The sequence below is a fragment of the Amblyraja radiata genome, chromosome 15 (genome assembly GCF_010909765.2).
Source record: "Amblyraja radiata isolate CabotCenter1 chromosome 15, sAmbRad1.1.pri, whole genome shotgun sequence".
NCBI lineage: Eukaryota > Metazoa > Chordata > Chondrichthyes > Rajiformes > Rajidae > Amblyraja > Amblyraja radiata.
Genome location: NC_045970.1, coordinates 34,718,515 through 34,738,720, shown reverse-complemented (window position 1 = coordinate 34,738,720; position 20,206 = coordinate 34,718,515). Strand labels below are relative to the sequence as shown.

The 20,206-nt window shown below is 41.6% G+C and overlaps 1 protein-coding gene across 5 annotated transcripts in view; it reads left to right on the top strand.

Moving 5' to 3' along the window:
* Positions 1-20,206, top strand: part of LOC116981189 (VPS10 domain-containing receptor SorCS1-like) — a 720,890-nt gene that overhangs the window by 241,304 nt on the left and 459,380 nt on the right. For all 5 annotated transcript variants that reach the window (XM_033034012.1, XM_033034011.1, XM_033034009.1 and 2 more), the window contains exon 2: positions 4,303-4,370. In XM_033034012.1, coding sequence (XP_032889903.1) covers positions 4,303-4,370 — 68 coding nt within the window. The remainder of the gene's footprint in view (positions 1-4,302; positions 4,371-20,206) is intronic.

The following is a 20,206-nucleotide window of genomic DNA, read 5'->3' as shown; positions in this document are numbered from 1 at the left end:
GGGCAGTATTCTAGTTTACAGGAGGAAGCTCCAGGAAGCCTGGTAACATTGAACATAGATAGACAAAGTGCTGGAGTAACTCAGCAGGTCAGGCAGCATCTCTGGAGAAAAAGGATGAATGACGTTTCGGTTTGGGTTTCCCTTCTTCATCAGAAGGATCCTGACCCGAAACGTCACCCATCCTTTTTCTTCAGAGATGCTGCCTGACCCTGTTGAGTTACTCCAGCACTTTGTGTCTATCTTTGGTATATACCAGCATCTGCAGTTCCTTTCAACACAACATTGAACATAAAACAGTATGGCAGAAGAACAGGACCTTCAGCCCACAATGTACGTGCCAAACTTTTTGTGGCTTTAAAAGATTCAGTGACCATCAACATACAGCAGTGTTGGAACTTGTGCATTAATAATCCTTCAAAGCTGTTCATATATTGTTCTGATTTTTATTGAGCTTGCTTCCACTCAGAACTGTATCCAATGATCCTGCTATCCTAGTGCATGATGAATGCGTGAAGATCTGGTGTGGCTGCCAGAGAACGGTTGGGACATATTTTAAGTCTCATTTCTATATTATAATAAGACTACCGCATCTTTATCGTGAAAAATTCCTCCATATTCATTGCTGTTTGTGTTACTGATATGGACTGGTCGCATTGTGTCACATTGCAACGGCACCCATTAATAGAACACAATGGAGCCCGTACCCCTGCCATCTATTTAAAGCAAATATCCAGGCATGGGATAAAAACATGCATAACTCCCTGGCATATCTTTACAATAGCAAGTCTATTGAAAACCACAGGTAAGCCTGAGAGCATTTAAGGCAATAAATCAAAATGTCCTAGTCGAATTTCTACATTGCAACAGGGATAAGAATAAACTGCATACTAATCCATCATGCATAATCCTCCAAGCACTAGGAATACTTAGCATAATAGCATTTTCAACATTCTTCACGTTTTCACTTTTCAATTCACAACTTTCAATCCAATGTGCAGGTAGCTGTGCTGGAGAAGCATTGTTGATGGGTTCCTGTAGGAATGCAATGAATGGTGGTTGGACTTTAATATCCAGCACCTGTGTCAAGGTCAAATGGGCAACGGTTCTAGTGCACCACAAATAAATCCACCCAAATCTGTTCCTTATGCTTGGATACACTTGTCCAACAAATATCAATCAAAAGAAAAGCAGAACTTTAGACACCGCAGACTCGGTGGGTCGAAGGGCCTGTTTTCACACTGTATCTCCAAAATGAAAAAGATGAAAACTAAAAAAACTGAAACTCTAGTTACATGTTGTCCCACTCCTGCATCCTACACACTAGGGGCAATTAGCCTAATAGCATGTCTTTGGAACGTAGACACAAAATGCACAGCGGGACAAAAGAGAGGAGGAATGGGTGACATTTCGGGTTGAGACCCTTCTCCTCCCCACCCATACACTAATCTTCACGATAACTCGCTCTGGCCGTCTTTGGAATTTGTTGGGCAGACACACTCTATTCTGCCTTTTGCTTTGTGCTTATTCATTCTCGCAAACATAAGAGGAAGGGACCTTGAGAATTGAAAATCCCATCTTGTGGTAAAGAATCCATCTCTCTCAGTCCAGTCTTCTCACCTCAGCAATAACGTTTTGTTGCCATGATTCAGTCTCTATTGTGCTACAAGGCCCATCCCAATTTACTCCCTTTTTTAGTTTAGTTTAGTTTAGTTTAGTTTAGAGACACAGCACGGAAGCAGGACCTTTGGCCCACCGAGTCTGCGCCGACCAGCTCCTACCCCGTACACTAGCATCATCCTACACACGAGGGATAATTTACAAGTTTAACCTAAGAACCTGTGTGTCTTTGGAGTGTGGGAGGAAACCATAGCACCCGGAGAAACCCCACGTGGTCACATGGAGAACGTACAAACTACGTACAGACAGCACCCATAGTCAGGATCGAACCTGGGTCTCTGGTGCTGTAAGGCAGCAACTATTGCTGTGCCACCATGCCACCCTCTGCTCTCTCACCCCTGATGATTGTTTGGTAACAAATCTCTCTCGAAACATAATGAAAGAGAACAAATTTAGAAAAAGGCAGCAGTCAGCAGTTTCAAGAGTTAACTCACCTACTCATCACCTTTGGTAGTGAAAGGCCGAGATAGAGTGGATGAGGGGAGGATATTTCCACTAGCGGGAGAGTCCAGGACCAGAGGTCATAACCTCAGAATAAAAGGACACCTTTAGAAAGGAGATGACGAGAGATTTCTTTAGCCAGAGTGATGTGAATCTGTGGAATTCATTGCCATAGAGGGCCATGGAGGACATCAATAGATATTTTTAAGGCAAAGATTTATAGATTCTTGATTAGTATGGGTGTCAGGGATTATGGGGAGAAGAGAGAAGAATGAGATTGAGAGAGAAAGAGAGATCAGACGTGATTGAATGGCAGCGTGAACTTATATGGTTATATGGTTATATGGTTATATAGTATGGGTGTCAGGGATTATGGGGAGAAGAGAGAAGAATGAGATTGAGAGAGAAAGAGAGATCAGACGTGATTGAATGGCAGCGTGAACTTGATGGGCCGAATGGCCTAATTCTGCTCCTATAACTTCTGAATTTATGAAGTTATGAACTTATCTCCAAGTTTGCCTGAGTGAATGGACTTCTGCTATTTGCATTGCTTTGTTGTTGTGAGGATATTTTGATGCATGTTTGTCCTGAGAGATATGTCCTGTACCGGGAGCTGGTTCTGTTCACCCTGTGGTACAGAGTGCACCATTTTCACAAACGGCCTTCTGGAGATCAATATTTAATGAAAAATGCCTTTTTTTGTGTGTGTGTGTCTGTGTCCCCAAAGCCTTTCATTCCTTGGTAAGATGCAGGCTACTGTGGCAATGCACTTTGCTGCATTTAACACAGCTAGGCCACATGCGGTTTTGTCTCAAAGAAAACCGTATGTTTGGAATCCTTCAGTGCTCACTATGTAAAGAAGACTTCTGTTATTTTTAGATGCCCCTTATAGTTTGCAGAGGTGTAAAGTGGTTTCAATGTTGATTCAGCAGAGATTGTGTCATGTCAGTTGTACATAAATGTCACATGAAAAGCTTCAGGAGGCAATTAAACTGTAGTGATGCCAAGCTCAAAATGTTCCCAAGTGTTGCGCTGTATAATAGGCTGGTGCATGAAGGAGGCCTTTCAAACCTCAGTTTAGTCGAGATCCTGCCACCTTCCTCCAAGCTCCCTGAGAGCATGCCCCTCCCTCTGAGTTCAAAGGCCAGGAGTTCAAAGCCCGACCTCCAGAGGACCAGGCATATGATATCATTGGCCTTCAAGTTGCAGTATCATCAGAGGTCCTGCACTATTGATGAGCTGGTGAGCAGGGGCCCTTCTCAGGTGAAGGTGAAGGAACGTTAAATTAATATCAGTGTCCTTCAACTGAGATGTTCGGCACTTCAGTGTCCCAAATGCACATCAAGAGATCTAATGGCACATAGGAATTTCTCAGAATGCTCGGAGTAATATTTCTCCATCCATCAAAATGACAGAGGAAAACAGGTCAATTATCATTTCTCCTTCGCGTGACTGTGTAGAAGCCTTTTTCGAACCTTTGCACAAACCAGCAATAATCTTGACTCTTGAAATCATTCATTGGAGCAAGAGCTCTTTAAGATCGGGAGGTTAATTGGTGAATTTAAATTAAACCGGGTAATGTCCTGCTGAGTTACTCCAGCTTTTTTGTGTCTATCTTTGGTGCAAAACCAGCATCTGCATTTCCTTTCTACACAATGGGATTTTGGGGATTGCGGGTACTGCCTCTATAATTTGTACGTTCTTTCTGTGACTGCGTCGGTTTTCTCCGGGTGCTTCGGTTTCCTCCCACATTCCACTATCGTGCAGGTTTGTAAGGTTAATTGACATCTGTAAAATTGTTCCTTGTATGGGGTGATCACTAGTCGGCGTGGACTCGGTGGATTCTGATTCCACACAGTATCTCTTTAAATAAACACATCCCGAGATGGGGCACGACGTGAAATGTCACCTAACCAAGTCCTCCAGAGATGCTGCCTGACCCGCTGAGTAACTCCAGCGTTTTGAGTTTTATGCCTCTGGATTGATGTCCCATAACTTGATCACAAGTGTACTGTACTCTTGCAAATATAAATGCAATGTAAAGTAAAGTAATGGTGACCCGCTGAGTTACTCCAGCATTTGGTGTCTATCTTTTAGTAAATGATGTCTTCCTAATAATCATTACCGTAAAATGTTACTGCTAGGGGTCAGGGTTGAATCTAATGTCGCTCTTGTCTCTTTCAGGTGATACTCATCCTGACGAAGCTCTACGATCACAATCTGGGGAGTGTTACAGAAAGCTCACTCTGGAGGTAAGTGCATCGGAAAGGGCAGATGAACAGTAAGCTGGTTAATTCAACAGCGATCAAACATGCAGGACTCAACCCAGTGTGAAATATTAAGGAGACAGGGACAGCTTGTGACTATCCTAACGCATTAAGAAAAGTACTGTCTGGTGTCTCTCAACAGCAATAGCAGTTTTCGGCAATGAATTAATGAGATCCTTTCCAGTATTCCCATGACATTAATTAATTGGAATTTCCCACTGAGAAATAACTACTTTTAAATGGAGGCACAAGGTACCACAGATTTACACAAGCAAAAAAAATCACAAATTGCTGGAGTAACTCAGCAGGTCAGGCAGAATTCCTGGAGAACGTGGAGAATACATCGTCGGCATGGGCAAGGTACACAAAATTGCTGGGGAAACTCAGCGGGTGCAGCAGCATCTATGGAGCGAAGGAAATAGGCGACGTTTCGGGCCGAAACCCTTCTTCAGACTGATGGGGGGTGGGGGGGGGGGAAAGAAAGAAGGAAAAGGGGAGGAGGAGGAGGAGCCCGAGGGCGGGCGGATGGGAGGGTGGGAGGAGACAGCATTGGCAGCCAACAAGTCGGCATGGGCAAGTTGGGCTGAAGAGCCTGTTTGCATGATGTGGGACTATGTGACTCTATATCACGAACCCTCTCCAATCAATGTTCTCCAGAGATGCTGCCTGACCAAAGTGAGTTACTCCAGCATTTTGTCTTTTTTTAAAAACTACTTTTAAACCTTGTACAGAACTGTACAATGGAGTGTCACACCAAAATAATGCAGTTGCATGAAAAACATAAAGTCAGAAGTAATCCCATTGACTGGCTTACAGTCAGGGAATATTGAGTAAAATTGATTATGTTTTCATGAACAAAAATGTTTAATAATATTGACAGGCAATGGACCTGTTACAGTGTAAAATTCTGCCATACTTTGTGAAAGATAATATGCCGCCTTGGATATTTGACATCCCAATGAATTGGCTTTGGTACAATTGTAAATTGTCCCTAGTGTGTAGAATAGTGTTAGTGTATGCGGTGATCGTTGGTTGGTGCGGAGTCTGTGTGCCAAAGGGTCTTTCTCTGTGCAGTATCTTTAAAGTGTAAAGACTAAAGTCATTGTTGTATGCATTGAGATCTAATTGCATTGGCAGCCAACAAGTTGCATGTGTTATTAATGTTGTACTGATACAGGAGTCTGAATTCTGCACTATCTACAATGCACAAAGTCATGACGGTTTTGATACAGACATTTGCATGAGATAAATATGCAACTCTATTCCAAAAGACTGCAATTGTAATTCTTTGCATCAGCACTGTAAATTAGATGAAAACAAAACAGTTAATAGCTTTGTTCACATAAACTAAATTGCTTGGTGCTTCAGTTAAAATAATTGATAAAGGTATATCAAGTAAATGTGTAATGTGTCTCAAAGCCAACATTAACAATCAGTTTAACACGTTGATAAAAAATAAATTGATTTAAAATATCAATTTTCAGCTGACTGTGCTAACATCTCAACATGCAGTAATGCCCATTTTACAGATGTTGGATTTTTTAAATACTATATAGAACATTAAAACATGGCAAGTCCCATGTACAGCAGTGACCTTCCAAGCATTCAGAGAACATTGCAAACATTGCTGCGCTCTTGTAGAGAACTGGTGTGAAATTGTTCCATCGATTTGAGGGCAGGAGTTGTGTCTGGAGGAGGGAGCAGTTTGAAAAAAGAAGTCACAATTGCAAATGCAGAAAGGGGTTATGTGGATTTAATTTGGTGTTGAAACCAAAAAGACAAGACATCAAACACCATTAGTGGGTCAGGCAACATCTCTGGAGAAAAGAAATAGGTGATGTTTCGGGTCGAGACACTTAGCTCCAGCCCCTTTAGGGTCGGCTGCAGGAATCGCACCCTTGGACACTACCACAGTCGCCAGAGGACAGGGACATCAGGTCAGGCTTACCTGGGCTTACCTCCACGACTTCCAATACATGGGCGGACTTTGGACTGTTTATGCTTTCTGGTTTCTTTGGCTTTTTTTAAACAGCAGCAAAATTGTGGCGATAGTGCATTTGTGGTTGTGCAAAAGAATTTCACTGTGCTGTGCATACATGACAATAGACAACCATTGAACCATTGAGAGATAGGATAGGCAAGTACAAGAAGCTTGCCTATTTAGAGGTATATAGAGGTATATGAATTATGATCTTATGGAGGTATATGAATTATGAAGGACATACAGTGGGTAAAGTGAAGAGTCACAGTCTTCAGGGATCGTGGAGTCTAAAACTAAAGGGCATTCAAATATTTGGGAATTGAAATTACTAGAAATTACCAGGATATGTTTAAAGCCAATTATAATCCCCTATTTAAGAAATTAAATAATTTGATTAAATTCTGGAAAACACTTCCGATGTCCTTAATAGGCAGAATAAACGCTATAAAAATGATTTTCTTACCACAAATTCTATACCTATTTCAATCAATACCTATATATCTCCCAAAAAAGTTTTTCAAAAAATTGGACTCAGACATTACAAATTTCATATGGGATTATAAACCCCATAGAATACAAAGAACACACCTTAATAAAGGAAAAGAGTGGGGGGGTCTAGCGCTCCCTAACTTTATGTATTATAATTGGGCAGTAAATATTAAAAATATGATTCACCTGCTGGACAATTCTGCCCAGCAGGCGGACTGGATTGTAATGGAAAAAGGGGACTGCTCCCCGAGTAATATAGGAGCGATTATCCTCTCACCAATAAATCTGAATAATAAAAATTATAATAAAAACCCAATTATACATAGCACAATTAGAACATGGAAACAAATAAAACAGAATCTAAAATTAAGAAACCTATCTCTCTCAATACCAATAGCCAATAACCCATCGTTTAAACATCAATCATAGACAAATCATTTATACAATGGGAAAGAATGGGAATCAAAACGCTCGAAGATCTGTATGAAGTGGGAAAATTACTATCGTTTCAACAACTACAACTGAAATATAATTTGAAAAATAACCAATATTTTAAATAACTTCAAATTTGTGATTATTTGAAAAAATACACAAAAGACTATCATAATATGCCTTCCGACTTACTGGATGAAGCAATGAAGACAAAGGCGGAATCAGCTAACTTAATATCGTACTTATATAATATAATTTTAAACATAGAAATACCCACAACAGATGGAATTAGAAGAAACTGGGAACAAGAATTAGCTATAAAATTTTCAAAAGAGAGCTGGGATAATCATTTACTACAGGTGCATAAATGCTCGATCAATGTACGACATACGCTTATCCAATTCAAAACATTACATAGACTATATTATTCAAAAACTAAATTAAATAAAATCTTTCCTAATGTTTCACCAATCTGTGATAAATGTCTGTGTCAAGAAGCTACCATAGCGCACTCTTTTGTTTTTTGTACAAAAATCCAAAAATTCTGGCATGGAATATTTGATATTTTTTCAAAATTAATTAAAATAAAACTGGTACCAAAACCAGAATGGATCATTTTTGGGATATCGGAAGGTATCCCTGAATTAAACGTGTATCAGAAGAATTTACTCAATTACGGGCTAATAATGGGAAAAAAGCTCATACTTAAATTCTGGAAAAATGCGCCCACACCAACAATAAAAATGTGGACATCAAATATGTTTGAAACATTGCATCTGGAAGAGATGAGATTCCTCTTAGCAGGTAAAGCAGACCAATTCCAAAAGACGTGGTCTACGTTTCTGGACCTATTACAATCATGAGGTGCAATAGTAATTTAAAAAAATAAATAAATGGTATCAGGACCTGGCATTGGGAGATAAAACAACAAAAACAGACTTGGTTGGTAGTCTTTCTGCGGAGTTTAATGTTATAATAGAGCGACTGTCCTTACTTTCTTTTTCTTTCTTTTCTAGGGTCTACTTTCTTACTTTACTTCCTTCTCTAACTTCTTTTCTAAGGGGCTTTCTTTTCCCAACACTCTCTTGCACTTCACAACTCTTGCGCACCTTCTTTACTTTCCTTACTTCTATCTTTTTCTTAAAGCTTTAAAAAAAAAAAAAATGAAGCGGTACAAAAAATGTATTAAGATATATGTGTTGTGTGTTATTGTAATTTACCGTACTTCTAATTAAAAAAAAAAAAAAAAAAAAAAAAAAAAAAAATAAATAAATAAATAAAACTAAAGGGCGGGGAAAGGATTAAAAGGTGCCTGATGTGCAACTTTTTCACAGAGTGGTGGGTGTGTGAAATGAACTATTAGATGAAATGGTTGTGGTGGGTACAATTACAATCTTTAAAAGACTTTTAGACAGGAAAGTGGATTGGAACGGTTTTGTGTAATGTGCGGCAAACATGGGAAAATGGGAGTAGTTTAGAACATACAAGGTACAACAGTACAGCGCAGGTCAGGCCCTTGGGCCCTACATTCCCTGCAAATACATGTGCCTATCTAAAAGCTTATTGAATGTCACTATTGTATCTGCCTCCTCCACAACCCATAGAGATGCGATCCAAGTCCCCATCACCCTATGTGTAAAATAACCTACCCAGCACATCTCCATTATATTTTCCCCATCTCACCTAAGGACATTTCCATCCTGGGAAAAAGTTCCTAACTGTTACCATGCCTCTCATAATTTTATATAGCTTTTTTTTTTAAACGAGGTGGAGGACTTGTTTTGCTAACTCAGGTAGGCAACATGGTTGGCATGGGCGAGTTGGGCTGAAGGGCCTGTTTCTGTGTTGTATAAATCTATGTATCTACACTGTTGTGTCCCCTGAAATCTTATACCATACGATACGATAAACCTTTATTTATCCCAGGAGGGAAATTGATCTGCCAACAGTCATAAAACCACAAAATACATGAAACATTAATGTGATGCGGAAAGGCTTGGAGGATGTGCAAAGATTGGGGAGGGGAGGGGGAGGGGGAGGGGGAAGGGAAGTCAATCTCAGTCTACCCCACGACAGAAGGGGGGTGGAGTTGTACAGTTTGATAGCCACAGGAAAGAAGGATCTCCTGTGGCGTTCTGTCCAGCATCTTGGTGGAACCAGTCTGTTGCTGAAGGTACTCCTCAGGTTGATCCGCGTGTCACGGAGGGGGTGAGCTGTATTGTCCAGGTTGCTCCGCAGTTTGGGGAGTATCCTCCCCTCCAAGACCACCTCCCATGAATCCAACTCCGCCCCAAGGACGGAGTCAGCCTTCCTGATGAGTTTGTTTCATATGTTTCAACAACATCACCCTCTTCCTGCTGAACGCCAAAGAGGCTGGAGAATGGGGTTGAGAAGGAAAGATGGATCAGCCATGATTGAATAGCAGAGTAGACTCAATGGGCCAAATAGATTAATTTGGCTCCTATGACTTATGAAGCCTTGAAGCATAGGATAAGAGAAACAGAGTGAAGTAAAAGAGTGAGCATGAAATCAAATTAGGTTACTAGGTCACAGCTTAAGGATAAGGGGGAAATCCTTTAAAACCGAGATGAGAAGAACTTTTTTCACACAGGGAGTGGTGAATCTCTGGAACTCTCTGCCACAGAGGGTAGTCGAGGCCAGTTCATTGGCTATATTTAAGAGGGAGTTAGATGTGGCCCTTGTGGCTAAGGGGATCAGAGGGTATGGAGAGAAGGCAGGTACGGGATACTGAGTTGGATGATCAGCCATGATCATATTGAATGGCGGTGCAGGCTCGAAGGGCCGAATGGCCTACTCCTGCACTTAATTTCTATGTTTCTATGTTTCTATGGAGCTAGACAAAAATTGCTGGAGTAGCTCAGCAGGTCATGCAGCATCTCTGGAGAAAATGGTCAGGTGACGTTTTCGCTCGGGACCCTTCTTCAGACTTCCTCTGGTCTGAAGAAGGGTCTCGACCTTAAACGTCACCTGACCATTTTCTCCAGAGACGCTGCATGACCCCCTGAGTTACTCCAACATTTGTGTCCATCTTTGGTGTAAACCAGCATCTGCAGTTCCTTTTTTTATTACATTAGTTTACTGGAGCGTCTAGATTACATGAGCACTTGAGAACATGATTCAGGTTTCTATTGATTAACCTTTGTGTATGTTTGCCTTGTTACGAGATTGAGTTCATATTAAAATTCTACCGACATCGTTACAGTATGGAAACAGTGTCAGGAAGTATTTATGAGCTCCTTATGCTTAATGCCAACTGAAAGCAGCTGTTCACACTTTCTGAACACAATTATTGCAGTTCTCGTCTTCCCAGAGCTTTTCTGAGCTGTGCTCTCTATTTCTGCACATAGTAGGATTCACACGATCAGCTATTTTTCCTTGAGCATTTCTCAGGACTCACACTGTCATTTTTCACAGATTAAGGTTTGTAAACATGCAACAATTTTTGTTGCCAGTTTTAAATCGTTGAGATAAAGATTCTTCGCTAGTCAGGTGTGGTAACACTACATTTTCACGCCACCACTGTAAAGCTGCCAACATCATTAAAGACTTGTCCAACCCGAGACATTCCATTATGTTCCTCCTCCCGTCCGGCTGAAAGTACAGAAGGCTGAAAGCGCATGTTACCAGAGACAGCGACAGCTTCTTAGCCTCTGTTACTGGACTTCTGAACAATTCTTCCATAAGATAGGGTACTGTCCAATTCACCTCTACCCCATTGTGTACATTGGGCTTTGCCCATGGAAATGATTTGCTACAGTGCACTACAATGCTGATAACTATATTCCGCACTCTGTATCTTCCCCTTTGCTTTGTCTAATGTACTTGAGTTTGAACTGATTGTATCTATGTCTGGTATATCTGATCCATTTGGATAGCATGCAAAACAAAGTGTTTCACTGTACCTCGGTACACGTGGCAATAATAAATCTAAACCTAAACTTAAACACCATAACAATTTGATATAACCACTGAAATGTGTTTCATTCAAATTCTGAAAAGGAAGGCAGGTGAATTTTTACATCAAATTAGTTTAGTTTAGTTTAGAGATACAGTGTGGAAAAAGGCCATTCGGCCCACTCAGCCCACACTGACCAACAATCAGCCAGACACTAGTTCTATCTGACAACCTAGGGACTTATTACAGAAGTCAATTTACCTGCACGTCTTGGGGATGTGGGAGGAAACCGGAGCACCCACCCACACTCTAAAGACGTGCAAGTTTGTAGGTTAATTGACTTCTGTAAATTATAAATTGTCCCAAGTGTGTAGAGTAGTGTTAGTGTACGGGGTGATCACCGTTCGGTGCTGACCCGGGGGGCCGAAGGGCCCGTTTCCACGCTGTATCTCTAAAGTCATCCCACTTTTAAGATTGGGTTGTCCACCTCAGCACTAAAGAGATACTGAAACTTTACAGAGGAATGTCCAGGGTTGGAGCTGTTGGTGGTCCACCACCGCCGGACATTCTCCATGATCATCTTCCCAAATCCTGGGACCATTCCGGCCATTTAATCACTGTGCTTGGAATGTAGTCATTGTTTTAATGTAGGAGTTGCAGCAGCTAATTTGTGAGGAGCCATCTCCTCAAAGACATTGAGTTCCAGGCAGGGGAGACTTTAGTTCCATCTGTTCTGTTGGCTATATTGAGCTGAAAAGTGATTAATTTACATATCCTTCACCCCCAGTTATTCATTGTGAAAATCCAAGCTAAATGTGTTTTGTACTTTGATATTTTTGCCTTGTCGTGTGAAACCTAACTCACAGTCTTGATGTAGATGCACCCTGGTATAAACAGCCTGGATTGTAGCGGGTGTCTCTGCTGGGTGCTAAAATAGCCACTTACTAGTTGCACAGGGCCAAACGCAGGCAGGTGGGACTAGAGTACATGGGACATGTTGGTCGGTGTGGATAAGTTGTTTCCACGCTGTATTACTGGCCATCAGCCCACTGATCGTCACTGACCTAAGACAAAGCAGTTAGCTCCTGTTACTTTTAGAACCATCCATCTTACTATAAAATGCCAGGAATAGGTTTATTTATGTCCCGTTGTTTCGCTGGAGGGTCCTTTAAATTCCAGCGGCATCGCATTTATCCCCGAGCACTCTAGCTGCACGGGAAGATTTTGCGATAAATTCATCTTCCCTTCACTGTGAAGAAGTACGTGAGAGATGCAGCAGTGAGCTGACAGCTGCTATGCTCCAAGCCACACCATTACCTGGGGTGTGGTAAATTTGCCCTGTTGTCTGCTCACTCAATAGTGGCCATCAGTGGAGGCTTGCAGACAGTATTGCATAGCGTTCCCCAGGCACCTTGACCTCACAGAATAATGAATCTCTCAGAAGCTAGCTTCATTAAAGTTTATAATTTATTTAGAATAATATATAATAGCTGGTAAATAATTGATGTGTTGCACTTCAATGTTTTCACTGTTCTCCACTGATGTGGTCTTATGGCTGCTTCACGTGTTAGGTTAATGCCTTGTTTCTATTTTTAAATACATCACACTCTCTCCCCGCTCATCCGCAGCAGACTGGTTTGTGACCCACAGGTTCATCCACTCTTTGACACACAGTGGTGCAGCTGGTAGAGCTGCTACCTCACAGCGCCAGAGACCCTGGTTCGATCCTGACCTCCGGTGCTGCTCGTGTGGGGTTTGCATGTTCTCCCTGTGAGCACATGGGTTTCTTCCAGGTGCTCCGGTTTCATTCTATATCCCAAAGACGTGCGGGTCGGGAGGTCAATTGGCCTCTGGAAATTGCCCCGAGTGTGTAGGGAATGGGTGAGAAAATTGGATAACTTAGAACTAGTGTGAACGGGTGATTGGACTCAACTCGATGGGCCGAAGGGCCGGTTTCCATGCTGCATCTCTAAAATAAAATCATCTACACATCGTGTTACAGCTTACTGTATAAGACTTTGGTTAGGCCACATGTGGAGTATAGTGTGCAGTTCTGGTCGCCTCATTGTACGATACGATACGATACGATACAATTTATTTGTCATTTGGACCCCTTGAGGTCCAAACGAAATGCCGTTTCTGCAGCCATACATTACAAACAAATAGACCCAAGACACAACATAATTTACATAAACATCCATCACATTGCTGTGATGGAAGGCCAAAAAAACTTATCTCTCCACTGCACTCTCCCCCCCGATGTCAGAGTCAAAGTCAAAGCCCCCGGCGGGCGATGGCGAATTGTCCCGCGGCCATTAAAGCCACGCCGGGTGATGCAAGGTCGCACACCAGGTTCTTGATGTTAGAGCCCCCGGCGTGCGCTCGCAAAGTCCCGCGGCCATTCCAAGCCGCGCGGGGCGATGATGTAAGGCCCCGCTCCAGGTGCTCTTCAACCCCGCAACTCGGGCGGGAGAAGTCGCCGTTGCGGGAGCCCAAAAAAGCGGTCTCCCTCCAGGGACCCACGGGCTCCCGGTGCCGCCGTCCGTAGGGAGGATGTGGGGGCTTTGGAGAGTATTGTGTGCAGTTCTGGTCGCCCAATTACAATAAGATGTTGAGGCTCGGGTGGCTACACAATAGGGTTACCAGAATGCTGGCTGGATTCAAGGGCAGTAGAGAGATTAGACAAACTTGGATCGTTTTCTCTGGAGTGTCAGATGTTGAGAGGTGACTTGATAGGTATATAAAATTATGAGGCGTATTTAGGGTGGACAGTCAAAACCTTTCTCCCAGGGTGGAAATGTCAAAGACTAGAGGGCTTTAGTTTTAAGACGAGAGGGGCAACGTTTATAGGAGATGGGCAGGGCAGGTTTTTATTACACAGAGAGAGGTAGGTACATGAATGTGCCTTCAGGGTGGTGGTGGAGACTGATATGATGGAAGCATTTACTGTAAGAGGGTTTAAATGGGCGCATGGATGTGTAGAGAATCGAGAGATGAGGCTCAGGAGAGAAGTTTACTTCGCATCATGTTTCATCATCGTTGAAAACATTAGCAACACAAAGGGTTTCGGCCCGAAACGTCGCCTATTTCCTTCGCTCCATAGATGCTGCTGCACCCGCTGAGTTCCTCCAGCAATTTTGTGTACCAGCAACACAGTGGTGCTGGTTTCGAACAGGAATGGTGACGGACGCACCACACATCTCTGTCCTCCAGTTCCTGCGGACTTCCACCGCTGGAAGGGTAGGATTTGGTGTGTGTGCTTTATCATCATTCTTTACAATGCTATGTATGACAGTGATGGCAACTTCTACTGATCATGTTAGCCACAGAAATTGTGGGCGGTTCCTGTGTTGTACAGTTCTATTTTCTATGTTTGATGTCCTACGACATACCTGTTCTTCTTTATTTGCTCAGAATGGTGAAGGGGAAATGAGGATGAATTTTCCATTATTGCTGCAATGTCTGCATTTCAAAGACTACTTCACTGGTTGTAAAAGGGATGACCGGATGCTGAAATAGCTGCCTCGCAGATGAAGGTCTTTCTCATAGATTAACATTGAAGGCATTATTGAGGCCCTTCCCTCCCTTGAACTTTCTCAGATGTGTCTGAGCTGACACTACAGTGAAGGGTCCTTCCGCTGCTGGACTGAGGATGCCCCTCATACAAGGGAAGGGATTTCACCCCAAGGGGGCCACATGGGTGACAAGGGTGTTTTGCTTAAATATAGGTGCAAACACCACTAATGGGCCTGTCCCACTTTGGCGACTTTTTAGGCAACTATGCAGTCGCCACATGGTCGCCACATGTTCGCGGGTGGTTGCCGGGGGAAATCGCCTTCATGGTCGTGAGGAGTTCGCACATTCTGGGAACTAGTCACGGCCTTATAGTGGTCGCCGTGAAATTTTCAACGTTAAATAATTAGCGGTGACTAGAATGAAGCCACCATGGAGAGTAGCGAGAATTCACGAGCCGTAGGTGGGTCGCCAGGAGGTTGAAGGTTCTCGGAGGTTCTCATAGATTGTAGCCGGTGCTGACCGGTGAATTTCATTGGTCATTGGGAGAAAAAAACAGAACAAAGGATAACCGACCAGTAATTTTAAATGTCCGCCGAGCTTCACAGCCGTGTATCTCTGGCTACTTAAAAGTTGTCTCCACTCCTTCTCCCCCCCCCCCTCTCCCCCCCCCTCTTTTAAAGGACTTACTTTACACTGCGCTTTAGCCGTCTTTTTACAGCGCCAACCTTCCTGTTCATTGCGGTGTGTGTCTGTCTCACCTTGGCTTTGCACCGTGTTAATTTTTTAGACAGTGCTCCCCCTGCTTGCCCTGTCCCCCATCTGCATAACGGGCTGGCGAAGGAAGCGATGTGTGTGCGTGGGTGTGTGTGTGTGTGTGTGTGTGTGTCTCTCTCTCTCTCTCTCTCTCTCTCTCTCTATGAATGAAAGAAACCTCAATTGGATTGCTTTCTCTGGAACGCCAGAGGCTGTGGGGAAACCATATAGAGGTATATAAAATTATGACAGGCATAGATAGGGTAGACAGTCAGAACCCTTTTCCCGGATGGAGAAATCAATATTGGTGTGTATAGTTTTAAAGTGAGAGGGACAAAATTTAAAGGAGATGCGTGGGACAAGTTTTTTTACATAGAGGGTGGTTTAGTGCCTGGAATGTGCTGCCAGGGGTGGTGGTTGCGGCAGATACAATAGTGGCATTTATAGAGACTTTTGGATAGGCATATGGATATGCAGGGAATGGAGGGATATGGATTATGTGCAGGTGGATAAGAGATTATCTTGGCATCAAGTTTGGCACGGCCATAAGGGCCTGTTCTTGTGCTGTTTAATGCTCCATATTTTCTCTTCCCCTTTAATACAAGCAGATACAACTGATGCAGATCAATGTAAACCTGTTTAAAAATCCCCGGTTACCATGGAGAATGTAATTGTTCGGTTGATATCTTTGGCTTATTTATAGCTTCTGTTTAGCCCAGCTGCCTGGTACTATGTGTCTTCACCTCTTTAAGTATGCAATATTTATTCCACGGTCTAATTGTTCTGCATCCGACCTTTCAATCCTTCCTAAACTAATCAGCTCCAGCCATTTGATTAATTAATTTTCCATATGAAGTGTGGCTGATATTGAGGAGCAGGCTTGGCTGCAAAATATTAGCTTAGGAATTTTAGTGATGGTCATGGTTTATTAATGAGCTTGTCAGAGGGAGCGCGCTGCTCTGGTGTCCCTCGCTAGTGTTTTGCACTGAATTGTTCTCTCATTTTAATCTAGGGAGGCAACAGAACAGTAAATCTGTCAGATTGTTGAGATTCTTTATCTTTCACCATCCCCCTTTCCTCTGCTTTGTCTTCTCACAGAGTCAGCGGGTCATTCAGCACAGAAACAGGCCCTTCAGCCCAACTTGCCCATGCTGACCCAAATGCCCCATCTAAGCTAGTTCCGTTTGCCTGTACTTGGACCATATCCCTCTAAATCTTTCCTTTCCATGTACCTGTCCAAATGTCTTCAAAGAGTCAAGAGTGTTTTATTATTATGTCCCAGCCAGAACAATGAAATTCCTACTTGCAGCAGCACAACAGAAAATGTAAACATAGCATTTTTAATGATATCAGCCTGAACTACTTCCTCTGGCAGCTTGTTCCATATACTCTTTATAGTTTAGCGATACAGTGCGGAAACAGGCCCTTTGGCCCACCGAGTCCGCGCCGACCAGCGATCACCCTATGCACGAGCACTATCCTACACACACTAGGGACAATTAACAATTTTTACAGAAGCTTATTAACCAACAAACTTGCACATGTTTGGAGTTTGGGCGGAAACCAGAGCACTCTTTAATACATTACAACAATACCCATTAAAAGTAGTTACAGACAAACTTAAATATTTAGGGATTAACGTAACTAAAACTCATAACTCATTAATAAAATCCAACTATCCTCAACTATTAGATAAACTTAGAAAAAATATTTTATATTGGAAAACACTGCCTATATCCATGATTGGTAGAATAAGTGCCATAAAGATGGTATTTCTACCGCAGTTGTTATATTTGTTTCAGGCTATTCCTTTTTTTCTTCCGAAAACTTTTTTTTAAAAAATTGATAATATTGTCAATAGCTTTATTTGGGATTATAAAAATCACAGAATAAATAAAAAACATCTATGCAAAGCTAAGATAAATGGAGGATTAGCACTTCCAAACTTTTTATATTATTTTTGGGCTGTTCAGATTAAGAATATGAATTTCTGGTGGGTAAATATGGATCATGAACCGACATGGTTAAATATAGAAAAGGAGGACTGTCTACCTTTCAATGTAGGTTCGATAATTTTTGCACCAACGGAAGTACAAAAAAAATATTATAAAGACAACCTAATAATATATAATAATAGACGTATTTGGAAACAAATAGTTAAGACTCTACACTTGGATAATCTCTCATTTAGATTACCAATTATGAATAATCCATCGTTTAAACCTGCTATATTAGATGGGGGGTTTAAACAATGGGATGATTTAGGAATTACAAGGATAGAACATCTGTATAGAAAAGGAAAATTTCTTTTATTCCAGGAGTTACAAGATATTTATGGATTGTCTCCACAACATTTGTTTAGGTATTTACAAATTAGAGATTATATTAAATCCAATACACAAGATTATAAAAATAAAGAAGCAGGATTGTTAGATGAACTGTTTAATTTATATCCAAATACAGAAAAATTAATAGCCTATATATATAACATCATTTTGGATAAGGAGAATCCAATAACGGAAGTATATCGTCAAGCATGGGAAAATGAAATGGGATTGGCTATAACAAAAGAAAACTGGGAAGAAAGTCTACAACGAATACACCGGTGTTCATTAAACGCCAGACATATACTGATACAATTTAAAGTATTATATAGGTTACATTATTCGAAAACTAAATTAAATAGTATTTTTCCGAATCTCTCCGCTATTTGTGATAAGTGCAAGAAAGCAGAGGCAAATTTAATACATAGTTTCGTTACATGTCCTAAATTGAATTATTACTGGACAGAAATCTTTAAAGTTATTTCTGAAGTCATCAAAGTTAAATTGGACCCTAACCCAAAGCTAATAATATTTGGAATTCCGGATTTACATCTATCACTTACAGTAAATCAAAGAAATTTCTTTGATTACTGTTTAATAATTGGAAAAAAAATCATATTGAAATTTTGGAAGGGAACATTATCCCCCACAACCAAAATGTGGGCAACAGAGATGATGGAGACGTTACATCTGGAAAGAATTAGATTTGTCCTATTGGACAAGTATAATTCTTTTGAACAGATATGGTCTCCATATATACAGTATTTAGAGAAGTAGCTGTTCTTGGCAACACAGCTCGACGTGCACCCTGCGGGATTTGGTGAGAATAATTCATTTTTATATTGGAATTACATATATGTCTTTATTGATACTATCACTTGTAGTAGTGTTATTAATAATACATATTGTGGTTACTAAAAATGTTTTTTTTTTTTTTTTTTTTTTTTTTTTTCGTTTCTCTTTTCTTTCTTATATATAATCAAATTATTATTTAATCCCTCTCTTAATGATTTATTCTTTCTCTATTCTTTCTCTATCATTATTTCTAAAAAAACAGTAGATAAGTATTACTAGTGTTTTACTTAATGCAAATTGAATTAATTTGATATAAAGTTGTTTGAAGCATTGTAATTGATTACCTTTAATAAAAAAATATATTAAAAAAAAAAGGAAACCAGAGCACTCTGAGGGAACCCATGTGATCAAAGGCAGAACGTGCAAACTCCACACAGACAGTACCCAAGGCCAGGGTACTGTAAGGCAACAATGGTTCTGTGCGGCCGACTGTACCCACCATACACTGTGGAAAAAGTTGCCCCTCAGGTTCCTATGGTTTATTATCCATCCTCTCGCACCTTAAATCTGTGCTCTCTAGTTCTAGATACCCCTACCGTGTGGTATAGACACATGCACATGCACACACACGTACACGCGCGCGCACACACACACACACACACACCACACACACACACACACACACACACACACACCACACACACACACACACTCACACACACACCACACACACACACACCACACACACACACACACCACACACACACACACACACCACACACACCCACACACCACACACACACACACACGCACAAACACACACACACCACCCACACACACACCACACACACACACACACACACACACACACACACACACACACACACACACACACACACACACACACACACCACACACACACACACACACACACACACACACTCACACACACATACACACACACACACACACACACACACACACACACACACACACCCACACACACCCACACACACACACACCCACACTCAACACACTCACACATACACTCACACATACACACACACATGCTCACACACACACACATACACACACATACTCACACATACACACACACATACACACTCACACTCACATACACACTCACACACACTCACACTCACACTCACACACACACATGTACACTAGGTTGCCTTGAACAGTTACTAACTGGAACATCTTGGTGTCCTTTTTAGTATTCACTTGATTAATGAGGCTTTACATCTGTGGCAGAAATCGCCTCGTTGGAACCAGTTTGTTAACCTGGCTCCTTCAGCACTGAAGTATATATAAAACAGGGCTTCTCCCTTTAGGCAATATCCTAATCTCCTGGGTAAATGTCAACCCAATTTCTATACAAGTCCGACAACCTAAAATGTTGCTTCATCCTTACTGTGAAAGGGATTTTTTTGTGTGTGTGTGTGTGTGTGTGTGTGTGAGATATTTTCTGTGTTTTATGAATACTTACCACAAGTTCATAGGTCTCAGAGACATAATTATTCAGCTCATTGTAAATTAATGATACTTGGGTAGGAGGGAGAGTTTGGTTCATTTCTTGATGGATTCAGGGTCAGCT